General features: G+C 37.5%; 2 protein-coding genes across 7 annotated transcripts in view; one reads left to right on the top strand and one right to left on the bottom strand.

The window, feature by feature from the left end:
- The window catches only part of grhl2b (grainyhead-like transcription factor 2b), a 28,469-nt gene extending 12,089 nt beyond the window's left edge, over positions 1-16,380 (top strand). Inside the window, exons 7-16 of the mRNA XM_047382759.1 lie at positions 55-166; positions 4,903-4,997; positions 7,715-7,873; positions 9,918-9,975; positions 10,178-10,317; positions 11,956-11,993; positions 12,075-12,166; positions 12,521-12,606; positions 12,701-12,765; positions 15,568-16,380. Of these exons, the coding sequence (XP_047238715.1) occupies positions 55-166; positions 4,903-4,997; positions 7,715-7,873; positions 9,918-9,975; positions 10,178-10,317; positions 11,956-11,993; positions 12,075-12,166; positions 12,521-12,606; positions 12,701-12,765; positions 15,568-15,682 (960 nt within the window). The 3' untranslated portion in view covers positions 15,683-16,380. The remainder of the gene's footprint in view (positions 1-54; positions 167-4,902; positions 4,998-7,714; positions 7,874-9,917; positions 9,976-10,177; positions 10,318-11,955; positions 11,994-12,074; positions 12,167-12,520; positions 12,607-12,700; positions 12,766-15,567) is intronic.
- Positions 16,381-18,605: 2,225 nt separating this feature from the next.
- Positions 18,606-26,840, bottom strand: part of LOC124879563 (neurocalcin-delta B-like) — a 13,575-nt gene continuing 5,340 nt past the window's right edge. For 2 of the 6 annotated variants that reach the window (XM_047384216.1, XM_047384214.1), the window contains exons 2-4: positions 20,264-20,692; positions 19,696-19,801; positions 18,606-19,588 (exon numbers count right to left, since the gene is read on the bottom strand). In XM_047384216.1, coding sequence (XP_047240172.1) covers positions 19,494-19,588; positions 19,696-19,801; positions 20,264-20,641 — 579 coding nt within the window. In that variant the 5' untranslated portion in view covers positions 20,642-20,692 and the 3' untranslated portion in view covers positions 18,606-19,493. Of the gene's footprint in view, positions 19,589-19,695; positions 19,802-20,263; positions 20,696-26,246; positions 26,531-26,840 lie in introns of those variants that run through there. The other 4 variants (XM_047384215.1, XM_047384213.1, XM_047384211.1 and 1 more) reach the window with 3 other exon arrangements.

Here is a 26,840-nt window from a genome sequence, read left to right as displayed (position 1 = left end):
TTTCTCGGAGTTATCATTCATTTAGATATTTTCCTTCCCTCTTCTCTTTCTCAGAGTGTAATCATGGTGGTGTTCAGCGAGGACAAGAACCGAGACGAGCAGCTTAAATACTGGAAGTACTGGCACTCACGTCAGCACACGGCCAAACAGCGAGTCCTGGACATCGGTAAGACTTTCTCCAGCTGGCCTTTTTTAATTTGTCAAACTTTTACACATCTCAATGCAGCCCTGACTGAGGTAAAGGCCAATATGAGAGTCTCATGGTATGATAACTTTGAGTAAAAATATCATGAGTTCATGGTATCATCGTATAAAACTGCATGCGTCTAATTGCTTTTAATCTGAAGAAGAAACAAAATTATTCCTGCAACTGCTAAAATAATCCATTTTTATTATTAGAATTACAATAACATCTCTTGTTTTGATTTGAACACTTAAGCGAAATTATAGAATAAACCAGTTAAATGTAGTAGTTTTACATTTTAACTGAAATGTTTAAATATGGTAGTTTATATAGTAGTTTAAGTGCTTTTTGTACAGAATATTATCCCTTTATATTGTCTTCATACCAGGGTTAATATGCAGTTTTGAAACACCTGGAAAGGTCAGTCAGTCATTTTCTACCGCTTATTCCATAGTGGGACGCAGGGAAGCTGGTGCCTATCTCCAGCAGTCTATGGGCGAGAGGCGGGTTACACCCTGGACAGGTCGCCAGTAATTTTTATTTATTTGCTGTCGAGAATGCCGGAATGTGCTCAGCAAGTAAAGAAATCATCACCAAACTGAAGGCAAACTAGCCTCCACCCCGCTGCCTGTGGCTATTCAGCTGCCTTCCATGATCCCCCCGTCAGACAGTCGATAAGGCTAACCTGTGCAGACACACACACACATACACCTGTGAAGGTGTTGCACGGACACCCAACATAAATCCTCTAATCTTCCCAAGATTCCCCGGGTGACTGATCTTAAAGCTCATCTGTTCCAAACATGAGAAGTCAAACTTTCTTTTTCACAGCATTTCCCACGGGTGTACGTGTACCGATCCGAAAAGCGCTCAATCTCCACACTGTGGCATTTGCTTTCCCTTTAAGCTCAGTTGGTGAATTTCAATCTTAACTGTCTTTTCTACACCTTGTTGAGTGAATTCATGTGAGAAGTTCTGAGGCAGTTTGCGCGACAAGCTTGGGCCTGCTAACCAGGGAAAAATTCAGAGGTATGTGGGAGACTCTGGGTCTAGATGCACACAAACAGACACATACACACCTCTATACTGCTTGTTGGGACAGGGAGAGGAATGCTAGCCACACTGTTACCTCAACTGGTCTTGGTCTGTTGAAAGTAATTTTTTCCTTAGTGCAGATTTTCATCTTAATTCTTGTGTTTACACCAACCAAGATGAGTCACAATCAGCCTTCAATTCACACGCATCTTTATATCTCTGGGAACATTTGAAACCTTTCATGGCAGCCCAGCATGAATTTAAGTGAAATACTTAGACTAAAGATCTCATGCCAAACAAGATTTGGGTTACGCCAAGAAATGTCAAAATTCTTGGACAGATCACAGCTGAACTTGTCCGAGCAAATAATTGTCCCCGTACATGAATCCTAATTGTTTCAGGTGATTAGCTGACTTTAAAGTTGTATGAAGGTATTAGAGTTTATACAATGATAACTGAAAAAATATTGGTTATTTGATCTTTATCCGAGCCAGAGTCATAGTCATAAGATGTAAACAAGGAACTTTGGTTATCTGAAAAGAATTATTTGAAAGAGATTGTTACACCATACTTACACACAAAGAAAACAAAATAATCAGGAAAATCTGAAAGATTCCCATGGGCAAAATTTAGTAGAATATGTAGAAAATGAACCTCTGTCTAAACTACATGAGGTCTACAAGGTGGTGCCTATTAATGTGAAATAAGCTTGAAAAGTGCGCCAACCAAGTCAGACTACAAACCTCTTTATTTAGGCTAAATTTGATCTTAACAAAACTTTTCCTCATCTCTTGATCATGCATCAGTCGTCTTTCTTTAACAAAAAAAAAGCCGCTGTAAAAATTGTGAAAGGCACACAGGGAAGGAGATGAAAAGCTTAAAAGTTTGATGAACAAGATGAGCTTGAGTCACTTTGAGATACCTACAGAAAATGTCCATATCTTAGGTGATATTCTGTAATATGAGCACAACAAACTGAAAAACAGCACTCTCCAAAAGAACCCAAAACATCGCATTGTAGCATATCTAAATTGTGTTGTATATCACCTCAATAATTTAAGGTATTCAAGACAATGTTGCATGGACAAATTAGGTTTTTCTTTTCTTCCATTTGTTTGGGAAAGCATTGTGCTTTAAGTCAACCGCAAAATGTTATAAAAACCTCTAAGGCACAACTGTAATTGTTTGGTTCTGCTTCTCAATGTGGTTTTAAGACCTAATGCATCAAGTAAATCTAATAAAGAAAAGACATCTATGTTTTGGAATAGATAAGTGAGATTCCTGACTGTACTGTAGTTGTAGAATTTGTCCAATGCTGTGTTTGATGCAAAAGATGCTTCTAGAAAAAAATGAAGCCAAACTCAAATGACCTGACGGTGTGATCTTTATAGAGATAAAAAGTGTAAATCTTTAAGTTTTATTGACTTAGATTAAGCTTAAAACACAACTTTTGGGCAGTAATGTAAAATGACTTGTATTTTAAAAGGATTCATAGACTATGTTTTGCAAAGGGGCATTGTTAAACTTTAGCATGTTAGCAGCAGTTTGGCAGTAATGTTTAAATCCCATTTCCTTTAGATTAACCTTCTGATCTTACTGAGCTTCAAATTATATTTCTAAGTTCCCTCCAAATATTCACCAGTGCAGCTGCTATGAGGAAGTGTAATCTCTTTTTTTAGAACGAATACCTCAGGCGTCCTTTTTGATGTTTGCAAGTGTAATGAGTCTGTTTTCATGTTCATGTGTGAGATACAGATACAGATCGGACGCATCAACAGCTTAACCTGGAGGGGTAAAATAGTTTTCCATTATATCAACAGATGCCCTTGCAGAAACATATCTGCACATAGTTGCACGCAAGGTTTTAGAAACATTGCTTGCTAAGAGACCACCTATTTATAACAATGCTGTAAAAATCAGTCCTAGCTGGATGTAAATTCAAGATCTGATATGAATAGCAGCAGAGCTATAGGGGTTGAGACAAGGTGTATTACACCCCTGGGTTGCTACAGAGAATGGGTCATTTGATCATTTGAATGAGGTTATTTACCGGGGGGAGGCGCTTTGTGCACCTGCGCAGAGACCAGGAAGTGTTGATGTGATGGCAGTTAGGATAATGGAGGACCTTACCGATGAACATTTGGAGAATGATTATTTTTGCAAATCTAATCTTAATATCTTTTTAATTAATGTGTTCTCAAACAGTTAAAACAAATCTTAGCAGATTCATTACACAATCTGCAGTCTGTGTATGACTAGTTGTCCATTTATTTATTTTAATGTTTTTTTCCCAGTAATTTATTTTGACAAATTTAGCTGTGTATTTTAAACTTATTTCAAAATTACCATTTCTAATGTTTCTCTTTCTCATTAACTTTGCATATCTATCTATCTATCTATCTATCTATCTATCTATCTATCTATCTATCTATCTATCTATCTATCTATCTATCTATCTATCTATCTATCTATCTATCTATCTATCTATCTATCTATCTATCTATCTATCTATCTATCTATCTATCTATCTATCTATCTATCTATCTATCTATCTGTCTGTCTGTTTGTCTGTCTGTCTCTTTCATAACTTAACTAGCTAGTTTTTCTTACCTTAGCTTGTACGTAAGGTAGCTAATTAACTTTTCTAGGGTTTTACCTTATATTATTTACATATAGATTTTGCTTATCTTTCACTAGCTCACATAGAGTTTAAGCTTATCTTTAATACTAAGTTTTCTTGAGTTAAAGGTTGTCTTACTGTAGCTAACTTATCTAGATTATTCTTTTATCTTACACTAGCAAACCTATCTAGAATTTAAGCTTATCTTAAGCTCTAGACATGCTAGCTAGTTTATGTACTGCCTAACATTAAATAACTAGGATAACTAGTTACTTATCAAGATTTTTGCTTATATTGTACTCTAGATGAGATAGCTAGCAAGCTTATCTGGAGCTCAAGTTTATTTTATCTTACTATCTAGAATTCATGCCTATTTTCAGCTCTACATAAGATTGCTGCCTAGCTTATCCAGAATTTAACTTAATCTTAGGCTCAGGATAAACTAGCCAGGTATATTTTGTAGAGCTTAAGCTTTTCTTATGGATACAGTAGATCCAGTATTTCTTGTAACACCTCGAAAGCCTCTGAAAATGAAAGAACTACCTCCCAAAAACAGACTTGCTTTTTATTTTCTTGTAGGCCTATATTTTTATTTATTTGTTGGTTTGCTTGTTTCTTTAACATGTTTCTGGGATTGAGTGCTTGGCTGCAGACCATTGTTATCATGATCCCAATTTCTATCACCCCCGCTTGTGGTCAGAGGTCAACCTAAAGCAAACTGATGCACTCATTTGCCTGCCCTTTTTTTCTGCCCCCCAGCCCAGCTGAATAGCCTTTCTTTGCTTCCTCTCGGACCCTTTGAAGCCAGACTCTCTGTTTGCTCAAGCAGATAAGGCTTCGTGTTCTAAAACTGAAGCGTGCCATATGATTGCTTATCTTAACAATATAGCGATATATATCAATATATTTTATAGCTACCAGTTTTTGCCTTTATTGAAAGGTTTGTGCTTCCAATTTGTGGGGTTCCTGAAGGGAGGCCTGATGGCTGGGAAGAACTTTGTATTTGAAAGCACTTTTAATATGTTGGAACGAATAAACCATGTACTGTGTTGTTTTCTAACAGCTGATTACAAGGAGAGCTTCAACACAATCAGGAATATCGAAGAAATCGCCTACAATGCCATCTCCTTCACCTGGGACGTGAACGAAGAGGCCAAGGTACAGAAGACTAATATTACAGTTTTTCTTTCTTCTTGTGCATTGAGGAATTAAATGGCATAGTAAGTTTCCCAGAAACCACTCTACTCTATTTACTCTCACTGAAGGCGTGTTGTGGATCTAAAAAAAAAAAAGCAGCTGGACAGGTTTTCTTTTATTTTGTGCTGATTCAGATGTTGGCAAACCAATGCTCTCACTTGACAAATTAACCGGTTTTTCAAAAGTGATGCAACCGTCTGACCCGTAGACACCGCAAACGCTTAGGAGCTTAATGTAATATTTAAAATTAAATCCTATAATGCTGCAGTCAGTCAGGATCTGAGCACCGAAAGCTGTATCTTCCCTTTAGCTGGCATGTTTTCAGCTCTGTGTCATAAAACCGATGGGCAGAGCCTCGTACTTTTGCTCTGTTTGTTCTCTTTATTTCCGTGAAGCCCACTCCTTTGTGACCACTCCTTAAATGCAGCCCCATCAGTGTTTAAACTTCAGAGTGCCCCCAAGAGCCAACACACAATAGTGCCTGTCCCCACCCTCTCTTATTTGTTTTGCCCTTATTTCTGAGTGAATCTGTGTGTGCGTTTGGTTTGTTTCTGTGTTGTGTGTCAAGAGACCTTTATATTGCAAAAGCAGCATGTGGACAAAGACGTTTGAAAAAAATCAAACCAAACATCTCTTTGCTAGTTCTGACTTGCTCTACCTTACTTTTTTTTTTTCTTTCTTTTTATTTTTTTTTTACATTTTTTTTCTTATATTTGATATTTTGGCACAAATGTTATTTATATATAGCACAGATTCTAAACAAATGTCATCTCAACACATTTTACAAAACAAGAACATTCTGTTCATATACAGAAACACACCACACAGGGAAATTCAGTTGTAATTTTTATTCAGTCCCAGTTATAAAATGCTGCAGTCAAGTCCAGTTTATTATGCCAACTGTTTAAAAGTTTTCTATCTGAGGAAACCCTGCTGATTGCATCAAGTGATTGACTTTGCAGTAATCCCTCCTCCTGAACAAGCATGTGCCGATGACAGTTGATTCTATTGAGTTGGTAACTTTTCAACAGTCCCTCACACTGAGCATCCATGCGTTGGAAAGAAGCAAAATAATCCTTGAAACAGGTTGTAACTTCCAACTATTCAAAGCATTAACAGTTCACTAGCATTTTCAGTTAAAATGAAATGTTCCTCATCTATGCACCAAAGCATTTATGGCTGATTTTTAGTCAAATAAATTTCCAGTGTTATTTGTTGTTGAATTAACAGAGCCTTGCAGCAGTACTCATAACCCTAGAACTTTTGCTCATTTATTCACATCACAAACGCAAACTTTAATTTATTTTTTTGGACTTAGAGATAGGCCAACACAAAATAGCACATAGTAGGGAAGATACATTGTTTTCCAACATCTCAGAGGGCACTGAACGTAGAAAGAGTATGACACAACTACACACTTACCAACACATGGCCGTCCAACTAAACTGACAGGCCCTCGAGGCCCAAGGTAACTCTGGAGGTGCTGCTGAGATCCACAGCTCAGGTTGGAGAATCTATCCCCATCCCACGGTAAAACATGGTGGTGGCAGCGTCATGTTTGGCATCATCATCTTTAGCAACCTGTCGGAGGTTGGGGTGGAGGTTCACCTTCTAGTGAAACAGTGAATTTGATGGTTTAGATCAGGGTCGTCCAAAGCTGGTCCTCGAGGGCCAGTGTCCTGCATGTTTTAGATGTTTCTTTGCTTTAACACACCCGATTCAGGTGATTGGAGTTCAGTAAAAGCCTGGTAATCAGCCATCAATGGAAATCAGGTGTGCTAAAGGAGGGAAACATCTAAAACATGTAGGACTCCAACCTCAAGGACCAGCTTTTTTCAACTCTGGTTTAGATCTAAGCATATTCATGTGTCAGAGTGGCCCAGTCAAAGTCCAGACCTAAATCCAAATGAGACCCAGTAGTAGACTCAAAATTTAAAATCGATGTTTACAGATGTTTTCCATCTAATCTGACAGAAATTGAGATATTTTGGCAAGAAGAATAGAGAAAAATGTTGTCTCTTTACTTGAAGACCGTATATGATTTTCCTATCACTTCACAATTATTCACTTCTTTGTCTTCTATCACTTAAAACCCCAATAAAATGCAGTGAAGTTATTGTTTGCAACTTGACAAATTGAGAGAACATTTATTGGGTACTTTTGCAAGGCATTGTACAATTTATAGTAGTATGAGCTTTTAGTGTTGATGGATTTAAAGAACAGAGGAAAAAAACATTTTGTTGCTGTAACTAAAAACGTAATGGATCAAATGATCGATTCATCAGCTGGACGTTTATTTCAGATTAGTATGAAGAACCAAACCAGATTGGTCGAGACGGTGAGACTCAAGGGACAAGAAACGCATCATAAAACACGACACAGAGAATGTAGCAATAACTTGCTTAACTCTTGGGTTGCGGTTATCATGTTTTGATTTTTATCTGAGATTCCTGCAACGCAAAACCCAGGCGAGTTGAAAGGAATTTGTTTTGTATCGCTCTGGAGAATAAAACAAACGAGGCACTCAACAATCAGTCCTTGAAGATTTCTGTAGACAGGAACAGATTATGGTTTGAATTAGGAGTCGGCATGTTTCTGACAATAATTCCTCCTTGTCTAAAGTAGGTTTTATATGTATAAGTACTCAAGCTGGAAGCATCTTTCTTTTTTCTCTTTAGATCTTCATCACCGTCAACTGTCTGAGCACAGACTTCTCCTCTCAGAAGGGGGTGAAGGGTCTTCCTCTCATGATCCAGATTGACACGTACAGCTACAACAACCGCAGCAACAAGCCACTCCACAGGGCCTACTCGCAGATCAAGGTCTTCTGTGACAAGGTGACCAATCACTGATAAGCTTCTGTTAACATCTGGAACGCTCTGCAGGAACAAGTTACTAAAACCCTACTTTACTAGGAAGGCTATAAACATACAGCACCAAATTAATTGGCACCCCTGGTAAAGATGTGTAGAAAGCCTTCAAATTGATTCAGATTTTATGGTGGTAGCATAATCTCATACCGAAAACGTATTTTTGAGATTTCTAACAATCCTTCTTACTGTTCGGGGTTACAATATAAATTTGGGTCCTCACTTCCAGCTGTTTTTATTTTTTAATCAACTGTAGATATGTGCAAGTTTAGGTGGGTTGCTATTTTCTTGTAGCCTTTTCCTGACTTATGAAGAACGACACACGTGCCGCACTTGAACGGCATATTCACCCGTCTTTCCCATTTTGAAGAGTGGCCAAGAGAAAAAAGCCCTGGTATCCTGTAATATTTATTCACCAGATAAACAGATTACTATGGATTATAGGGCTGCAACTAACAATTATTTTGCTAATCGAACAATCTGTGGACCATTTTTTCAATTATTCGATTAATGATCAGATAGCAAGAGGTGCTTAATAGGAGATTTTTTAAAGAATTTGAACCAGGTGAAGCTACAACTATACCACTTAAGGTGTTCTGGATAGAGCATATTTACAGACAAAGAAAGTTTTTCATCTTAAATGCATAATGTATATATTTTCGGGAACATCTTGGCCTACTTATTGCTCTCAGTGGGCTGTTCTTTCTGCAAATGGTATGTTTTAGAGTCTATACTCCAGTTAAGGATTATTAAATTGCTAAATTAGTTGACGATTATTTAAATAATCGATTAATCACGATTAATTTGATTAATTGTTTCAGCTCTTATGGATTATGATTTCAGGGTTCCTCAATACTTAAAAAAAAATCTTTTCGGTTACATAAACTTTACAGAAACTATTTTGGGGGGATAATTTATTGTGGTAACAGTGATTTTGTAAAATAGAAATCTTACAGTCTGATTTCTTTTTCCCTACATAATACATTTACTCAAATTAAAGGTTGGACTTTACTTTTTCCCCTGTGAGATTCTGCTAATGGCTTAAAAAACTGACTTTATTTATATTATTTTTACTTTTTTATACCATTATTTTGTTCCCAACTAAATCAGCTTACTAAAAATAAAGATTGGATTGTTCTAAAACATTTTTAAAGTGCGAGTTTGTGCCGCTGCAACAAAATCAACATTCATTTTAAGGTTTTTTACACATCTTGCAGATGCGGTGCAGATAAACATGGAGGCTGCTGTAGACCTGCTGTTTGCTGGACTCTTGTGTTGACGTCAGTAACAGCATGCACGATGCTGCAGAGGACAGAAAAGCTAATAACGTACAGCTTCATAGTGTGTGGAGGTTCTCTCTACAAAACAAGGAGCTATTAGCATAAAATCTGGGTTGTAAAAGTTAACCTCCAAATGTCTATACTTTATCTCTTTGCACATACTTGACTTTTTTTTTCTTTTTCTTTTTACATCTTTAACAATTTTTATAGAATTGTTTGTAATTAGGCTTCATGTTTTGTCTGCCTAACTCAAGTATTCAGCTACCATAATGGATGACTGTCAGGATGACGATTTCTCCCATCAGGAAAGATTTTAGTAATGTTTTAGTGTCTCCTAGAGATTCATCCGATGTTAGCTGTTTTTGTAAATATGAAACTTTGACTTAAATGATGAAGGCTGCACCCACATCTACAGCTAGGTAAAGTTATTTCATTTATTTAAGGTTCTCTGGATTTGTCTGAGTTGGGTTTAGAAGTTCGTTTGGTTTTAGGCTGCCAAATACTGTCAGTTAAGGTTAGTAAGGCTGAAGTGAAGAGAACGATGTGAAGTGCCTCATTCTCTGCAGTTTTCAGACTCATAACTGCAGCAAGGAGGCTGAATCCTGACGTCAGTACTCCCTCTAGAGGTCAAAGTAAACCTGAGCATTAATAAGTCATGCCATGCACTCCTGGCCTTTTAACTGTTTCTTTAGACTTGCATTATTTTTACCACCTGATTATTTTTTCTGCAGGGAGCTGAGAGAAAAATAAGGGATGAAGAGAGGAAATTACTGCGCAAGAAGTCAAAAGGTTTGAGATGTTCATAATAAGAAAGTCAAATAAAACAAAAATTAAGAGTAGCTCTTATTGTGTGTATTATAAAAGTACATAGAAGCACAAATAGAGTGCTATTTATACATTTTAAATACTGTAATAAGTATAATTGTTTTTGTTTTAATAGTAAACAAATGAATTTTTATGAGTGAAGTAATTTCTTTTTCCTTGTGTTTAGGTAAAGACGGAGGTGTCGGGGTGATAACCATTTCCAAAAAGTCAGACGTCACTTACTTCAAGACCATAACCGACTTGGAGGCCCAGCCGGTCCTTTTCATCCCTGACGTTCACTTTGGCAACCTGCAGAGGGCCGGACAGGTAGGCGTCCTGTTAAACAAAACCCTTTAAACAATCATTTGACTAAAAGGTGCAGCTGAGGCTCTACTTATAACGTTATTTTACTGAATATGAACTTTTCTGGTTTAGGTTTTTCCAGTGCTTTGCCACTGTGTTCATATCCCCTGTTTTGCCACATTACAACCACAACTTTCCGTGTGTTTTTTTGGGTGAATTTATCTGTTCTTTATCTGTGAAGATTTTTACTTCTGAAAGCAGTTTCATCAGAGTAAAGGGGGCTGAATAAAATTGCATGCCACACTTTTCCGATTTGTATGTGTAAAATGTTTTAAAAACTATAAGTTTCTGGTACAATTTCACCCACTTATAAGGTGAACAGAGAGGGACAGGGAAGTCACAAGCTAGAACACACTGGTCTGTTTCTAAAGTTGGTTTCTCAATACTCTGAATGTTGCAGGATTCATCACATGCTCTTAAAATTACAGTGTTCAAATGCAATCTGGAAAAGTCTGGAAATTGCTTTAATCATATTCCAGGTCTGGATAAGTTTGGGACAAATGAGCATGGGAACATGTTGGATTTTCCACACAATTCCTCATTTCATTTTCTGAAAGAAAAAGTTGTAATTTCTGAAAATGCAGACCTTTTTTTGCATTGTTTTATGTCCCTTTGAGTTGCCAAATCAAACCTTGATTTTTTATTTTTATGGCACTAGTGGCCTTTATTTTTGTAAGTTGACCAACAGGAAATGGGGTAGAGAGAGAGGGGAAGACATGCAGTAAAGGTCAATGGCCTGGGACTCGAACCCAAGATGGCTGTGTTCAGGATTTAAGCCTCATGGGTTGCGCGTCTTACCTCTGCGCCACCAACCGGCCACCAAACCTTGATTTTAAGACTTAAATCATCTTTGTTATATTTTTGGTACAAAATGAGAATCCACACAAATTTGAAGCCAAAAATAATAATAATACCATTTCACTTCCTTTTTGTTGTCAAAGCAATTTTACATCTGGTTTTCAAAGTGACCTTTTATATCGGGTCAGTGCTAAACAAAATACAGAATTTTCACAAACAGAATAGAATTAATAATAAATAAAATTAAAACGATTTATATTTACTGTAGGATAATCCATTTGAGATGTGGTGTCAGAAAGAAAAGATGTCGAATGGCCCTTTTCCTTTCTCCCAAATCAGAAGAACTCTTGTGTTGTCCCATCATTTGTGGACCATACAGATAAGAGGACTGAGAACTATATGTGCAGCTATAAGGTATATGTTCTGTACTCGTATGTCTGTAATGTTCTCAAAACTGCAGAAAAACATCTAGAAACCTGAGTTCAGAAAAGTACAGTTCTGTGGAAAAATGTGTAACCCACTCAAATTACTTGACATTTTGCTTCCAAGGAGCTGGAGTTTGTTGTAATCCATAAAGGGGTTTTGGTGAGGGCTCTTTAAAAATGTTCTGGTGCTTTTGACAAGATTAGAGGAAAATCTTCCATGGAAGAAAAGTCTAAGCAAACTGTGGCATTTTAAATAATTGCATTTCCCTGGCACAGATTTTCCTGGTGTGACCCAAGACTTTATTTTGAATATTAAACATTTTACCTAACGCTTCCAGTTCATCTTTAATTTAATCTCTAATTCTTGATTTGTGTTTAGGTGTTTACCTTCAACACGGAAGAGATTGACAGAGAAGGGTGAGTGTGCATCAACAGGAAATAAGGGCGTTCATACACACCTCAAAGCAATGACAAAGCTTATGTGTGTGTGTTTTTAAGGAGCGTGCTGGTGAAGAGGATGTTCAGGCCGTCTGATGAAGACCTGTGCCCGTCACCACACAAACAGATCCGGGAGGAAACAAACAAAAGAGGTGCCAGCACACTTCAAACTGTGCTTACAAGCACGGGGCGTGCTTTTTATTTTCCTTCCTTTTTAACAGGGTTCCTGCAAAGTCTGGAAAAGTAGAATTTGGGTATTTTCCAGATCTGGATATTAAGTCTAGAAAAGAAAAATAGCATATGGAAAGATAATTTATATTTTATTTCTAATACCAGCCCAATGTTATTTGTGATGCCAATCGTCTCACTGTGCAATAAGAAAACTTTGAGACTCTTGACACTTCATGAAAAATAAAATAAATTTCAGTTGCGTTGATATTATCAGTCAGGTTGCATTAATTTATTTGTTTCCAAACTAAAAGACGTGTTCTCCCACTCCTCTGCAGTGCTGCTGTACGTCAGGAAGGAGACAGATGAAGTGTTTGATGCTCTGATGCTGAAGTCTCCAACCCTCAGAGGACTGATGGACGCTGTGAGTGCAGTCTTTCTGTCTGCTTGTGTCAAATAGAGAATATCTTTCCAGCAGAGCTTCCCCTCACAGACTCCTTCATCTTTTTCCTTGACAGATATCAGAGAAGTACGGCGTGCCCACAGAGAGGATAGCCAAAGTGTACAAGAAAAGTAAAAAAGGGTGAGCTAGTATCAAAGTAGAACTTTTTTAGGTATACAGTTTGGTCCAGAATTATTCATACCCGTGACAGATTTAGGTTTAAAGTAATGTTTTCATTTTACCAACATGTTTCTTCTGATTGGAAGTGATATTAACATTGTGAGGTTATGCAGCCACTTCACAATGTTAATATCAGCTAAAGATTAAGGTGATGGCAAGGAGGTCTTCCAGCCTCAGAGACTTGGAGCTCATCGCAAAATATAAATCATCAAAATAGCAGGGTTTGACTGCTGTAATGCCGAGTTATTTTTTTTTCTTATTGAGAGGCTTATGAATAATTTTACACACAGTTTAATAGTATTTGAATGAAAACAAAACAAAAAATTCAAATGCAATACTACTTTTACATTGTACATTTACATACTACTTGTATCTTCTTATCAGAAAGTTTTTGGTTAAATTAAAAAATCTAAATGTACCTGGGGTAGGAATAATTTAGGTATTACATTTATCATTTTTTTATTAATATAACTATATAATATAACTACATTGCATTGTGAAGCCCAAACATGAAGTGTCCTGTTACTTTTGGTAGTGTTTTAACCTACCATGGCAATGTGATCAGCGATAAACCACACCAACAAATCCCATAGGATTTATTGGAGAGAGATCAAGTAGACTGATTAAAACTCGTCTAACTTAGGGGCATTGCGTGGTCTAGCGGTAGAGCGGGCGCCCCAAATACAGAGGCTATGGTCCTCGGCCCAGCCGTCCTGTGTTCAGTTCTTGACCTTGAGACCTTTGCTGCATGTCTTCCCTCTTTGTCTCTCTGCCCATTTCCTGTCTGTTGCCACATCTAGACCAAGCTCAATTTTCTGATTGTAGACAAATAAGACGCTAAGTCGTATTGTATTTGCTTCCTTTACAGCATATCCTGAGCACTTTTGAGGGCATTTCTTATCACTGTTATGCCAACGATATTCAGCTGTATATTTCCTTTAAGCCTGAACATGTCTTTAAGTTACAGTTGCTGATTGTATGTTTTGAATCTATCAAAAGTTGGATGGCTGATAACTTGTCTGTGCCCCTGATAGATTTATACCCTGGATAATGGAAGCTCTTGGTCCTCTTGGCAAATTTGCTAAATCTTCCATCAGGAACCTTGGTGTAACCTTTGACTCTGCTTTCTCATTAGATACTCACGTCAAATCTCTGGTTCACTCTTGTTTTTTATCATTTACGGAACCTTGCTAAGTTAAGTCCCATTGTGTCACCTTCTGAACTTGAGATCGCTATCCATGCATTCATTTCCTCACGTTTGGATTACTGTAATGCTTTAATTACCTGTCTTAGCAAAAACTCCCTGGAATGTCTCCAGGTTGTTCAGAACGCTGCTGCTAGACTTCTGACAAAATCTTCTAAGTATTCCCACTCCACACCGTTACTCATCCAGCTGCACTGGCTCCCCATTATTTTCAGAGCTCAGTTTAAGATTCTGGTCCTGACTTATAGAGGTCTTCATGGTCGAGCCCCAACTTATATCAGTGAACTCTTATATCCGTACATTCCCCCCAGGTCTCTGAGGTCATGTAATAAAGTCCTACTGGCGGTACATCACACAAGGCTGAAAACTAAGGCTGATAGAGCTTTTGCAACAGTAGCTCCCCGACTCTGGAACTCTATCCCCTTGTGTATAAGGACTGCGGATTCGGTGGTGTCTTTTAAAAAACAGCTAAAAACTCATCTTTTTAGGCTTGCGTTTGGTTAGTTTATTTTCGATTTTATCTTATCTTTTTTTATTTTATATATATAAATATAATATTCTAATTGTAATTTGTTTTAGTGTTGTGAAGCAGTTTGTGATCTGTGTCTTGAGAGGTGCTATATAAATAAAATTTTATTTACTTACTTACTAAGTCTTTTAAAGACAGCGTTTGAGTATCTTTTACAGTTTTTGCAAATTTATTGTTTAAGTCAGTAAAGTTTTGAGAAAATGCCCTCTGTTGCTGTTTGGAATCCCCTCACAGTGAAAAACATTTTTGTTTAACTTGCCTACATTGCCACAAATTTCAACCTACATACATTATTTTCAATACTTTTGTAGGAAACATTGTCTGGTTCCATACAGTATGTCCATCAATGCTGAAGATCTTAAAGACAAATCCCTCTAGAGTACAGTAAAATTGAAAAACTCTTTCCTTAGTTATGTTATTTGACTCAGACTTCCATCCTTAAGTCTGGATTTAAAAGGTATTTTTAAATCGCCATTTCTTCTACAAAAACCAAAGTAGAAAATATAAAAATCAGCATAAAGGAGCATCAAACATTGTTGTCCTTCAGGGTAATAAAATTCTCCAATAGCACCTACGATTTTGAACCGCGCCCGGTTGATGCTTGTGCATCGTGTGTGGTCCTTCTGCCTAGGAAAGGCATGAATCGCCATGGCAACCTGGCCAACCTCATGAGGAGAGGGTTAAAAAAGGGACATTGACCATAAGGCTCACAGATACTTTTCAAAATAAGAGGCATACGATTCCACAAATGACATTTAACTAAGGAAGGATCCAAATTCCTTATACGTTTAAAACAACAAAATCTAACAGAACTAAATTTGTAATAAAAACAGATGACGTTGGCCTTTCAAAATAAAGCTTACAGATACCTTTTAAAAAAGCCTCCAATATTTCATCATTTAAATTTTTGCAAATGCATTTTCTGCCCATCTAAACGAACTAAAAGTTTACCTATGAAACAAAAACATTAAAATCCAAATGTTCGATTCTATATAACATTTTCTAACATTATTTATGTTTTTTGGCCCAGAATCCTGGTGAACATGGACGACAACATCATCGAGCACTACTCCAACGAAGACACTTTCATCCTGAACATCGAGAACTGCGCAGATACCTGCAAGATCATTCTGACGGAGATCTGACAGTTTGCCCTCAGATCTCTGAGACTGCAGGATAAACTGCGACCTTTGATAAGTTGATGGACTTTACTTCATTGGATGAATTCACCTCTGAAGTTGCCGTTAACACCCCTGATCCCTTTACTACACTTACCTCTGTGAAGCAATTCATCTTTCCTATGCAGAATGACCAAAAAAAAGGACATTCTTGTGAACTGAAAGGTTGGACGGCATACCCACATACTTCTGTTTTACTGAATATTTTTACTGTATAAACTCTTTGTAAAAAATAATTATGTACAGATGTGTGTTTTTGAAGTAGCTACATAAAGACATCTGATGTGCTGTATGTAGCTGCAGCTTTACTAAGTTGATTCCAAGTATAACTTAGCAGCTTATTTGCATGCCAAATTTTGTTTTTGCTATTGTTAGACGTGTCATTATTTATTAATTTTGTTTCGTTTTTCATTACCACTTGATCCAAGAATTTTCAAGTAGATTTAAAAGGATTCTTTTCTCAAAATCATCATACTTAATGAGTTTTAAAATTGCTTAATGCCCTTATCTTTCAGCCATGTGGTAATAACAAACTTTTTTTAGTATGGTCTTCATAAAAAAATACTAATTAAATATTTAATTTGTGTAAATGAAGCCCAGTTGTAACTTAAATGTCAAGTACTCAGATGTTTTGAAAATATAATAAAAAAAAAGATAAAAAATAATTGTTTTTGTAAAAAGCTTTGATTTATTGTAACGTCAGTATCAAAAAAAGTAATTGCTACTCATACAGGGGTGTGAAAAAGTACCGATTTCTTCTGTTTTTTTTTTTTTTTAAATCATGCTTAAATCAGTGACCTGTTTTCAAAATATTCATTGAAATATTAAGTGATATAACCAAATCTTTTTCTCTTTAAAAATATAATTGCCCCCCTTGTGAAATCATAAATTAACTATTAACCACATTTGTTGGTGCAATGTGACTAGTCAAACCTGGGCATGAATGCTACCCGACCTGAAGAATCAAGGAACAGAACCTGATACTGGTAAGGGTTACAAAGCATTTTCTAAGTCGCTGGGCCTCCAGTGATCGGCAGTGAGATCCATTACATGGGTGAATTTTGTGAAGAAAACCAGACCCAAGAGAACACAAGTCTGTCTCACATTTAAAAACCCCATCTTGATGATCCATAAGACCTGTAGGAAGACATGCCGTGGTCTGACAGGACAAAAGCTGAACTCTTTGGAAGATGTGAGTCCAGTTACATGTGAATAACCACAGCATTGCATCGGACACGCTGGTGGAACTATAATAGTGTGAGGCTGCTTTTCTTCTTTAGGATCTGGACAAATTGCTGTCATTGATGGAACCATTAATTTTGCTCTCTACCAAAAAATCCTGAAAGGGTTCTTGACCTTAAGTGCCCTTGGGTTAGGCTGCAGAGCACATCAGAAAGTCTACCTCTGAATGGCTGGAAAAAAACCAAAAGGAAGGCTTTAGAGTGGCCTAGTCAAAGCAAACCTAAACTCTTATGTGGTTGAATGTAACCCCTCCTGCTAAAATGACTCTGCAGTGATGTAAAAAAAGGTTTTGCCAGATATATAAAATGTTTGATCACAACTGTGGCACAACCAATTATCAGATTCAGTGGTCAATTACTCTTCACATGGGGTCAGGTATGACTGGATTGCCATTTTTCCTGAAATAATTTAAAAACTACACTTTACAAAATGTTTTATTAAGATGCCCCTGTTCTTTTTAGCATTAAAAAAACAGTTATATACTGTTTAGATCACAAAAGACAGAAACAAAATCTTTGTCCCCCGTTTTGCTTTTATTTGAACAAAATGGACATCCTACACAGAATACATAATGCAAATTAACGATACAAAATCTAGAAAATTATATAGTGAATTTTTTTTTTCTTTTCGTTCGACAGTTACCTGTACAGAATAAACGGATACAATACTGTGCTTTTTTCCTTTCATTTAATTCTTCTATATTTGGCACTTGACCACAGGATGCTACTGAAATGAAATAAAGGAGTGGAAGTACCTGATTGTCTCGTTGAAAGGAGCAAAACGGCCAAGTTATTATCACACTTCGATTTTTTCTTTTTTAAATTCTTTACCCGATAGTTACATTCCTACACATCTGAATACAGTTGATAATTCTGATGCAAGTATTGGAGAGATGGTGGAAAATCCCAGTGAGATCTGCTCCTGCAATCAATGTTCAGTCTATGTGCAGAAGCTAGAAACACAAAACTGCTGTTGTCACAGTAGTATTAACTCAGAATGAACATCGTCACTCATACAGAACATTTTCTTTATTTTTCTTGCACAGAAAATGTTCCAGCACTTATCGCTTAATGAAATAAATTAGGGAGAACGGCTTTGAACTTAAATCTGCTGACATCTTTTTCCTTAACGGGAAATTAAGATGCTTGAAACTAACTGTAACGAAGCCAAACGCGTAAAATTACACGTGGTCCTCTCCTTTCGCTTAAAACGTCAGTCAGTCAGTCATTTTCTACCGCTTATTCCATAGTGTGTCGCGGGGGAGCTGGTGCCTATCTCCAGCAGTCTATGGGCGAGAGGCGGGTTACACCCTGGACAGATCGCCAGTCCATCGCAGGGCAACACACAAACAACCATGCACACACTCAATCATACACCTAAGGGCAATTTAGAGTGACCAATTAACCTAACAGGCATGTCTTTGGACTGTGGGAGGAAGCCGGAGTACCCGGTGAGAACCCACGCATGCACGGGGAGAACATGCAAACTCCATGCAGAAAGACCCCCGGCTGGGAATCGAACCCAGGACCTTCTTGCTGCAAGGCAACAGTGCTACCAACTGCGCCACCGTGCAGCCCCACTTAAAACGTTTCTAGCATAAATGTGATCGAATACACTGTACAAGTTTGTTACATATTTGTGACGTAAAAGAAATTAAAACATCTGTCGTCACATTCCAGAATTTTATGCATGAAAATTTAAAGGTGAAATATATGTATAGCATACTATATATTCATGTATATTTTCCTCTTTTCACATGTAAACTGCGGTGGTACAGATGTACAATCACAGCTCAGTTTATGCATGTAGAGTCACTTTCCAAACACCACGTAGATATAATCTGTGCTCAAGACAATTCAACTTCATTTAGAAATCTTAAGAGTCTGTTTTGGTTCTTCCGCAACTTTCTTTCAAAATAATACAGTACATAAAAATATTCAACATTTTAACAACAATCCCCAGATCGTCTGTTTAAACAACCACTCCGTAGTCCCAATCTGACATGCTTCGTGTTTGTCCCCAGTGTTGACCGTAAGCAACGTAGCGATACTTGGATGAAGACCTGTTTGACGTCACTCGGCAACCATGTCAGTCACACAGATAAAACGAGCATTGTTCTTTTTAAATAGGGAATTCTGCTTTTAAAAATAAAAAAAGGATAAAAACAAACTTGGATTTGCTTCAGTGTACCTCATGGATCAGCTGCGTTATCCCTGCCGACTGGGAACTCACACAGGGCAGGGATATCTCTTTCATTTCAACAAGTCTTTGATGGTATTTCAGTCCTTGAAGTCATTTCTGTACCGTTGATTAGACCCGTGTTTGTGCAGAACCTTTGACCAAACATAGAGGCCCGTGAACAGTCTGTGCATCTGGGGGTGTGAGAGATTATTTATAATATATATGTGTCAGGCTTCAGTACAGTATGTGTCTGTGTGTGTTCATGTGCCTCTATAGGTCAAAGTATTAAATTTCAAGAGTCTCAGGTGGGTCAAACGGGAGAAATTTCGAACATGTGCTAACGTATCAGTCCAGTCTACTGCCCAGCACTGCTGGGATCACACTGCAACAGTCGCACAATGGAGGGGTCGCTCTTTGCTCCCTCCACAAACTCCTCCAGAGACAGTTTACCTGAAAGAGACAAAGTTTTAAAAATAAATTAAATGGGTTTTTCTAAAGACTACTGAAGTGGCTTTCCGCTGCTGGTGTGTAACAAAAAGGATTCTGGGCAGTCTTACCGTCTCGATTTGTGTCCATCTGCCTGAAGATTTTATCTGTGCGTTTCTCAGGTGTGGATTCATCCTCGGGCATTTTCATCACAGAGGAGACCATCTTGTAAATGGCCTGGAAAACCATTGAACCAGTAAAGAAACGTTCAGTTTAACTGTGCAGCTTTAAAACCAACCATAAGAGCAAGCACAGAGAGAATCAAAAGCACAACTGCAGAGTTACCAAATATGTAACCAAACAATTTTTAGGTTATAAAAGAACATCAAGGTTTGAGCATCTCACAGAGCTCTGCTCAATCCATCATCTGCCTGCACAACTACCAAGACATGGCCGTCCACCAAAATTGAGAGGAAGAGTGACGGGAGCCCTGATCAGACAAACAGCCAAGAGGCCCCTAGTAACTTTGGAGGGCCTGCGAAGATCCACAACTCAGGTGGGAGAATTGATTTACAGGACCTCTGTTGGCTTTGAGTGTAATTTACTGGAATTTTTTCCCCCCAGCTGGTATGAATGCCTAAGCAGACAGAATGGCTTTACATTAAAAACACTCCAAAAACCTTTAAGATCATCTCTTACCGTTACAATCTCCAGCATCTCTGCCTTGCTAATGTATCCGTTCCCATCCAGGTCGTACATACTAAACGCCCACTTGAGCTTCTGGTCGAGTCGGCCACGGGAGGTGACACTGAGGGCGATGATGAACTCCCTGAAGTCTATAGTCCCGTCGGCGTTGGCGTCAAAGGTGCGGAAGACGTGCTCGGCGAACTTTGAGGCGTCTCCATAGGGGAAGAAGTTGGCGTAGATCTTCTTGAACTCTTCCATGTTGAGGGCGCCGTTGGGACAGTCCCGCAGGAAGCCCTTGTACCACTCTGTGATCTCGTGCTCGGTGAAGTCCGTGTTCTCCATCAGGTCCTGCATGACGTCAGGACGGAGTTTGCTGTTCTGTTTGCCCATGGCTGCTTCTCTGGAGGTGGTGCTGGATGTTGAGGGCAGCGGCGCTTTAGACTGCTAAGCAAAAGACACAAGAAAATATTACAAATCAATCAGGCGAAGCACAACGGCGTAAGAAGCTTATAGGTAAGAAAAAGCTTATTTGAACGCTTTATAGAGTCCCACATCTCAACTACATTAACTGGCAGGATGAAAGTCTTCTACAGTATTTTTATTCGTTACCGATGCTCAAAGTCCATCTTAGAAATCAACATTTGATTGCATACTTGGTTAATAGGATAGAAAAGTCCAGATTTTTGTTTTTCAATATCAGCGAAACTCTATTCGGCTTTCTGACTGTGCATTTCTACAAAACAATTCAGAATTTAGTAAAAAGAAAAAATTTCCATTTCAAAGTTTCTGTTTCATATGGAATGCAAAGAAACGTTATCTCAACGGCAGTGAATGATATGCAAGACAAAGGGAGCCGAACATCTGTAGATGTACCAACCACACCTGTTGATAACCACCTGCACAATAATGCACTGGTGCATGCATCTCTGCAGATGCAACTTACATTTCCTGCAAGAACTTTGAGGCTCATCGCAGACACACAACCTTTCTGCTTCACCAATATTAGTTGAGATGTAGACTAAACTGCTTTGAGTTATATTAGAAATTTAAAGGTTGTATACTGTTTTATTAAAAAACAGTTTTCTGCAGAAAAAAGTGTTTGTTTTATAAGAAGACAACAGAGGAACCTTCCTTCCTCAACTCTCCAAGATAAAGACAAGTGAGAGGCTGTGAAAAGCTGACTGATTATTGCAGCTAAAACCAGAAATATCGGGTCAAAACGAAGTACAATCATTTGGTCTGCCCACCGCATTACAGATTCCATTTAATGTTTTTGTTTCTTTGCATCTGAAATGTGAAATTGTCATTTTAATAAAAGTATAGACTCAAAGAGGAAAAAAAAACTTTACCGACACTATGCTTTATTGTAGGGCATCTTAAAACAATTAATAAGACACAGATAAATAATTTTAGCATCATTAAACATTGCATAACGTCAAAATGTGGCTTGGTTTACGCTGATTGACAAGAACTGCCACCTTGTTAACATCTAGCCTATATAAAAGTTGACATTTATCACAGCTAGAATACTAAACTGAAGTCTACTGAAGAGGAAAACTGTGTTTCTAATCAATTTTACGCAGTTGTAAAACTCATCTGTCATCTAACCTTATTTTACCTGCTTATACATGTTCATAAATGTTCCACAAACAGCCAGCTTTAGTCCTTTAGTTAACTTAAGAGTAAACAATGATGTGCAGCTGATTGTTTACGGCTGTTACCGAAACTTCACCCTAACGCTGCGGCAGCAGGGGATTAACACGAGTTTACACGTCATACCGGGGAAAAAGTGGAATTTTTAATAAACAGACTGAAAGTTTGTCTGCCATTTATTTCAGGCAGAAGTAAAATGTTTCTATAATATCCACTGAACGCCACTATAAAAGACCAAATAATCAGGTGTGTGTGTAAAGTTACAACAAAAAGCTTTTTATTTTAACAGCGATTTTGGGAATGAATGTATCACTACAGACAGTCTGGAACTTCAAAGAAATATAAAACCTTTAGATTATAATGTACGGCTACATTAAGGAATGCCAAACCTTTTGGGTTTCATAAAAACCATCCGAGTTTATGATTATTATCCCAGCAGGACTAATCTACCAATCTATCCCAAATCTATGCTCAGAACTGCTCTATATGAATAAAACACTTTTAACCGGAGGCATCTTGCTAAAAGATGCCGCCTGCCCAAAAAAGAAATTATTTGCCCTTTAAATTTAATGTTATTCTCCGTCTGATGGAGAAGCCTGAACCACCAATTTTCTCAAATTTGCATTTTAATTGCTTGATAGATTGTGGTGCATAATAAAAATGGCTCTTGAGGCAGAGGAGAAACAACAAGGCATGCAGTCACTCAGATAAAAAATTACTTTACAGAATGCTTTTGACTCACATTATGAATTAATAATGCTCTCTGGAAAGCCTAATGGCTTGCTTTTAGTTTTAGTCGGAAATATGCGGCATCCATCAAGTCAGACCGTTTCCAAGACAACTTAAATGTTTGGCCCGCCGTTATTACAAACTGGACTGATAAGGTTAATTAGTGTTACTCCTGAGAGTTTCATAAAAACAACAGCAGGAGCTACAGGAACAGTCAGCAGGGTGCATTTATATGGTCGACATTATTTTACTAACAATTCATCTACTGTGAAACTATAATGTTAAAACAAAATCTCTAATTTAAACTATTTACTAAAGAGAAATGGCACACTTTGGCAAAACAATAAATGCTTTCAACATCAGATTGATTGCAGGTAATGTCACAAACTGGATTTTGTTTATACAAGAGAGACAAAAAGAAACCATTTTTTCTGTCTTTCTTCAGACGCATCTCTGCAAAACAAAAATTATTCATATCAACATTTCACTCTGAAACAACTTTAATAATACCATTTATGTCAGACATTTTAACAAAAGCATCTATGTTATGATGCAAATCTATATTTTCTTTATATGGAAACAAATTTACCATTTTTGAGTTAGACATTTTATTCGTTTTTTTTAATTTATGGAAAGAATAAATGAAAAATGAAAAAATCATTATTAAGACAAATTGGTGCGAGGCTTCATTTTAAACTGTCTTTAGAATATTATATTAGCAATTAGCATGGCTAGCATTACTAAAATTGTTTGGATTCCCCAGAGAAAACCTTAACTGTGAGATTTCCAAAAGGCTGCCATCATTCCTACGTTTAGCATATTCCATAAAAGATGGAGACAGAACATTTAAAAAGGATAAAGTGGAGCAAGTTTGTTCCAAGCCAAGTCTTGCTCTCTCTCACTCTCTCGCAGCCTGAGTAACCCACAGAAATATCTTTACATGTACTCAAATTTATCTTTCTTTTAAGCTGCTTCTTCCTTCTCAGTGTCTCTCCTGGTCAGCACAGACAGGGTTTAGCGTGTGTTTCTTGCATTTCCTTTCAAAGAACTGTCTCACACCGAACTTTAAAGCTGTTTTTAAAAGATGGGATGGGGCAATTACTTATTGCATACTGTTTATTGACAATTGTACAGCCATACAAATCTAAATTATTCCAGGTGGCCTTTATATAACTATAGTCTGAAGAGGGAACACCTCACTGAGTCTTCTTCATTTAGGAACAGCTCTCATGATGAAGACTGCTGTCATCAACTTGGTTGCACTTATGGTGCTTTCACTGATTGATTAAAGATTGGATTGTTCAGTTTTTAACTGCCTAGTGACCAATCAGGCCCAGTAAAGCCGAAAAGCTGCAGACTAATCATTGTTCTATCTGCTGTTTGCGTGCAACTGCAACAGATTCCCAATGATCCCAATGATATCCGATTATCTCCACCGGTCTGCAGAAATGCAAGTGATCTACATTTCCAGCAAAAATATTATTTAATAAAAGGAGCAATATGCAACCTTCTGTTGGTTCAACTTTTCACTTTTGTAATCTTGATCTAAGTTTTAATAGACAAAAAAAATTAACAATGAGAAAATACATGGTAAACAATTTCAAAAAATTTATTCTTTTTTATCAAACTGCCAAACCACCAAAGTAACTTCACATGAAGAAATACCAAAGGGCAATTTTTTGAGCAAACACCTTTATGCAAAATGTGCCCAAATATTATGTTTCAACTATGTGCTTCCCCCCACAGCAACAACACAGCATTCTCAATGGCTGATTATCTTTCTTTATTTTAAAACAAGATGAAATTATGGGGTGAGAACTCCAATTGAACATCCCATCAGCCAGTCACCCTAAAATCTCCTCTATTTCTGGCTGTGTGAGATCACTGCCCACAATTAACCATCAAGGCTCTTACCTGCTGCTCCCGGCAGACTGGTGCCGACAGGCTTACATAACCGGGCCTTTAACAAGTGCTGAGTTCACGTGGTTGAGGCAGATTCTCCCTTCCCCAGAGGTCAGAACAAGTGAGTGAAAGCTAGTTTAACCTTCTGAGCTGAGAACAGGCCAGAGATAGAACTGCTGACCTAAGCTAAACGGAGTGAGTCAATCTGAGCAGAACAGGCTATCACTTTCAGTTTCTAGCAACACCAACACCAAGCATAGCTTAACAACTTGAGCCCAAGACAACACTTCCCATACAGGCCTAAGAAATGTAACTGAGGAAGCAGCATATCAACAAGGCGATCCGTTGCATCAAACATCTGATGATATATCTGATGTTCAAGTTAAAACTTGATTTTTAGATTTCATCACGTTTGGTATGAGTTTTTGAACAAACAAACGAACGAACCTCCTTGCTGTCTTAGTTCCCCTTTCAACAAGGTTTTTTATTCAATGAAACCAAAACAGAAAGCTGTAATACTGCGGGATTTTCAGAAAACAGTTATGCATTATCAGTAAGTAGAAAGATGGGATGATTAACGGTTAAAAAAAGCTGTTATTCTCTTTTTTCATTTGTTTTAGCATCTTTCCCAAATATCATCAACATTTGGTGTGGTCATCTCTGGTGTGTAAGCTCAAACTGCCTGCTCACATTTACTAAATGTAATATCAACCCATTTGCTGCAGGCCAAGCAGTCCTTTGACATCCTAATAGGGCTGTATGACATCAGGAAAACATGCAACGGTAACACTATTGCTGAACATTGAGATGACTGCATCGATTAATCCAGGTCCCTTTGTGACCTTTAACATCTAACCCATGAAATATATATACGGAGTGTTGGCAGCAAACGCAGGGCAAGTGCAACAATTTACTGCCATGCAAAATCAATAATATCCTACCAAATATTGTCATAAAGTTGTCCTTTATTATTGCAACGCTGCATTAAACGATGTTGCGATGACCATTGTCATCTGATATAATGTGCAGCCCTCATATGTTATGCATCCCTAGAACGTCTATCAAAATAAATCTGATTTACCTGACTCAACTCACAGTCTAGATTTTTTCGCCCCATGATAGTAACACGTATGTTATTTAAAGAAATCTTGGATTAAATGCTGGGGTTTTAGACGCACTGATCAGGAATTACTGACAGCTACAGATTTCTGGTTTTGGCTCAGATCTTATATACAAATCCCAAGATGGACTATTTTGAATTTTCTTTCCAAGGACTATGACACACACAAAACCCGTATTAGGAAACTTTTGATTTAATTCAATGAAACAAGTGTTGATATTAAAATAATAAATGTGCAGTAGATTCAGAGTTAGGGGTAGCAAGTTTGAATCCAAGAAATAAATAAGTTTATCCTCATTTATGCATCACAGCATGTGTCTGAAACGCATTTTACTTTTTTTTTAAACTGCACACAAAATGCATGAAAGAAGTTGCTCTCTTATGCATTTAAAAAACTAATTCTATTTTTCAATCTTGGACCTGCAAGACATCGATTATTGCATCGCCATAAAAAAACCTTTGAAACTAAAGAAATGTTTGCATTGATGTTCAAATAAAGATAACCAACTTTAAGTTCTAAATCTGCTACAATCTAAACATTTAACTCAACAACCATGAGCAGCTGGGGTCTTTTTAGTGTACTTAAGTTACCTTGTTCTTGTTGTTCAAGGCCCTCCGCATGGCATTCGTCTCAGAACATCTTGTTGTCCACTTATGTAACGGACACAGGTCTCCATTTATATCCTGCAGGTAAGCCTCGTCGCCAGGATCCAACAGATAATCCAAGAACAGAGGGAGGTGAAGGAGACCGCCTTAGAGCCAAAAGGACTGAAAAGGACCAGATTTACTGGCCGTATGAAGGAGGTGTCCACAGTAAGGAATGATGCCTCCCTCACCAGGTTGCAGATCTTGATCTATGATTGGCAGGTCAAATACTAAAAAAAAAAAAAAAATCCCTATTTTTGCTCTTGTCCTATTTATCGAATCTACATAAACCAACAGCATGCACTTTGATTATGTTTACTGAGCTGAAGAAATGTCAGATAAAAGGTTTGGAAAATACGTTGTAAGTCTTTCCTTTTCATTTGGGTTCAAAGTTTGCAAAATTTAGTTTGATAATGTGTTAAAATACTATATTGAAATCTAATCTTTTCTACCGTTTCTCCCTTTAAACACTGTTGCAGATGACGGAAATCTGAGTCGACATCACAAGGACAGCCTTTATTGTTGTAATCAAAGAATTAA

This window comes from Girardinichthys multiradiatus, chromosome 13 (genome assembly GCF_021462225.1).
Source record: "Girardinichthys multiradiatus isolate DD_20200921_A chromosome 13, DD_fGirMul_XY1, whole genome shotgun sequence".
In the NCBI taxonomy this organism is placed as follows: domain Eukaryota; kingdom Metazoa; phylum Chordata; class Actinopteri; order Cyprinodontiformes; family Goodeidae; genus Girardinichthys; species Girardinichthys multiradiatus.
The sequence above is the reverse complement of the archived record's forward strand: the minus strand, read 5'-3'. Positions and strand labels throughout refer to the sequence as shown.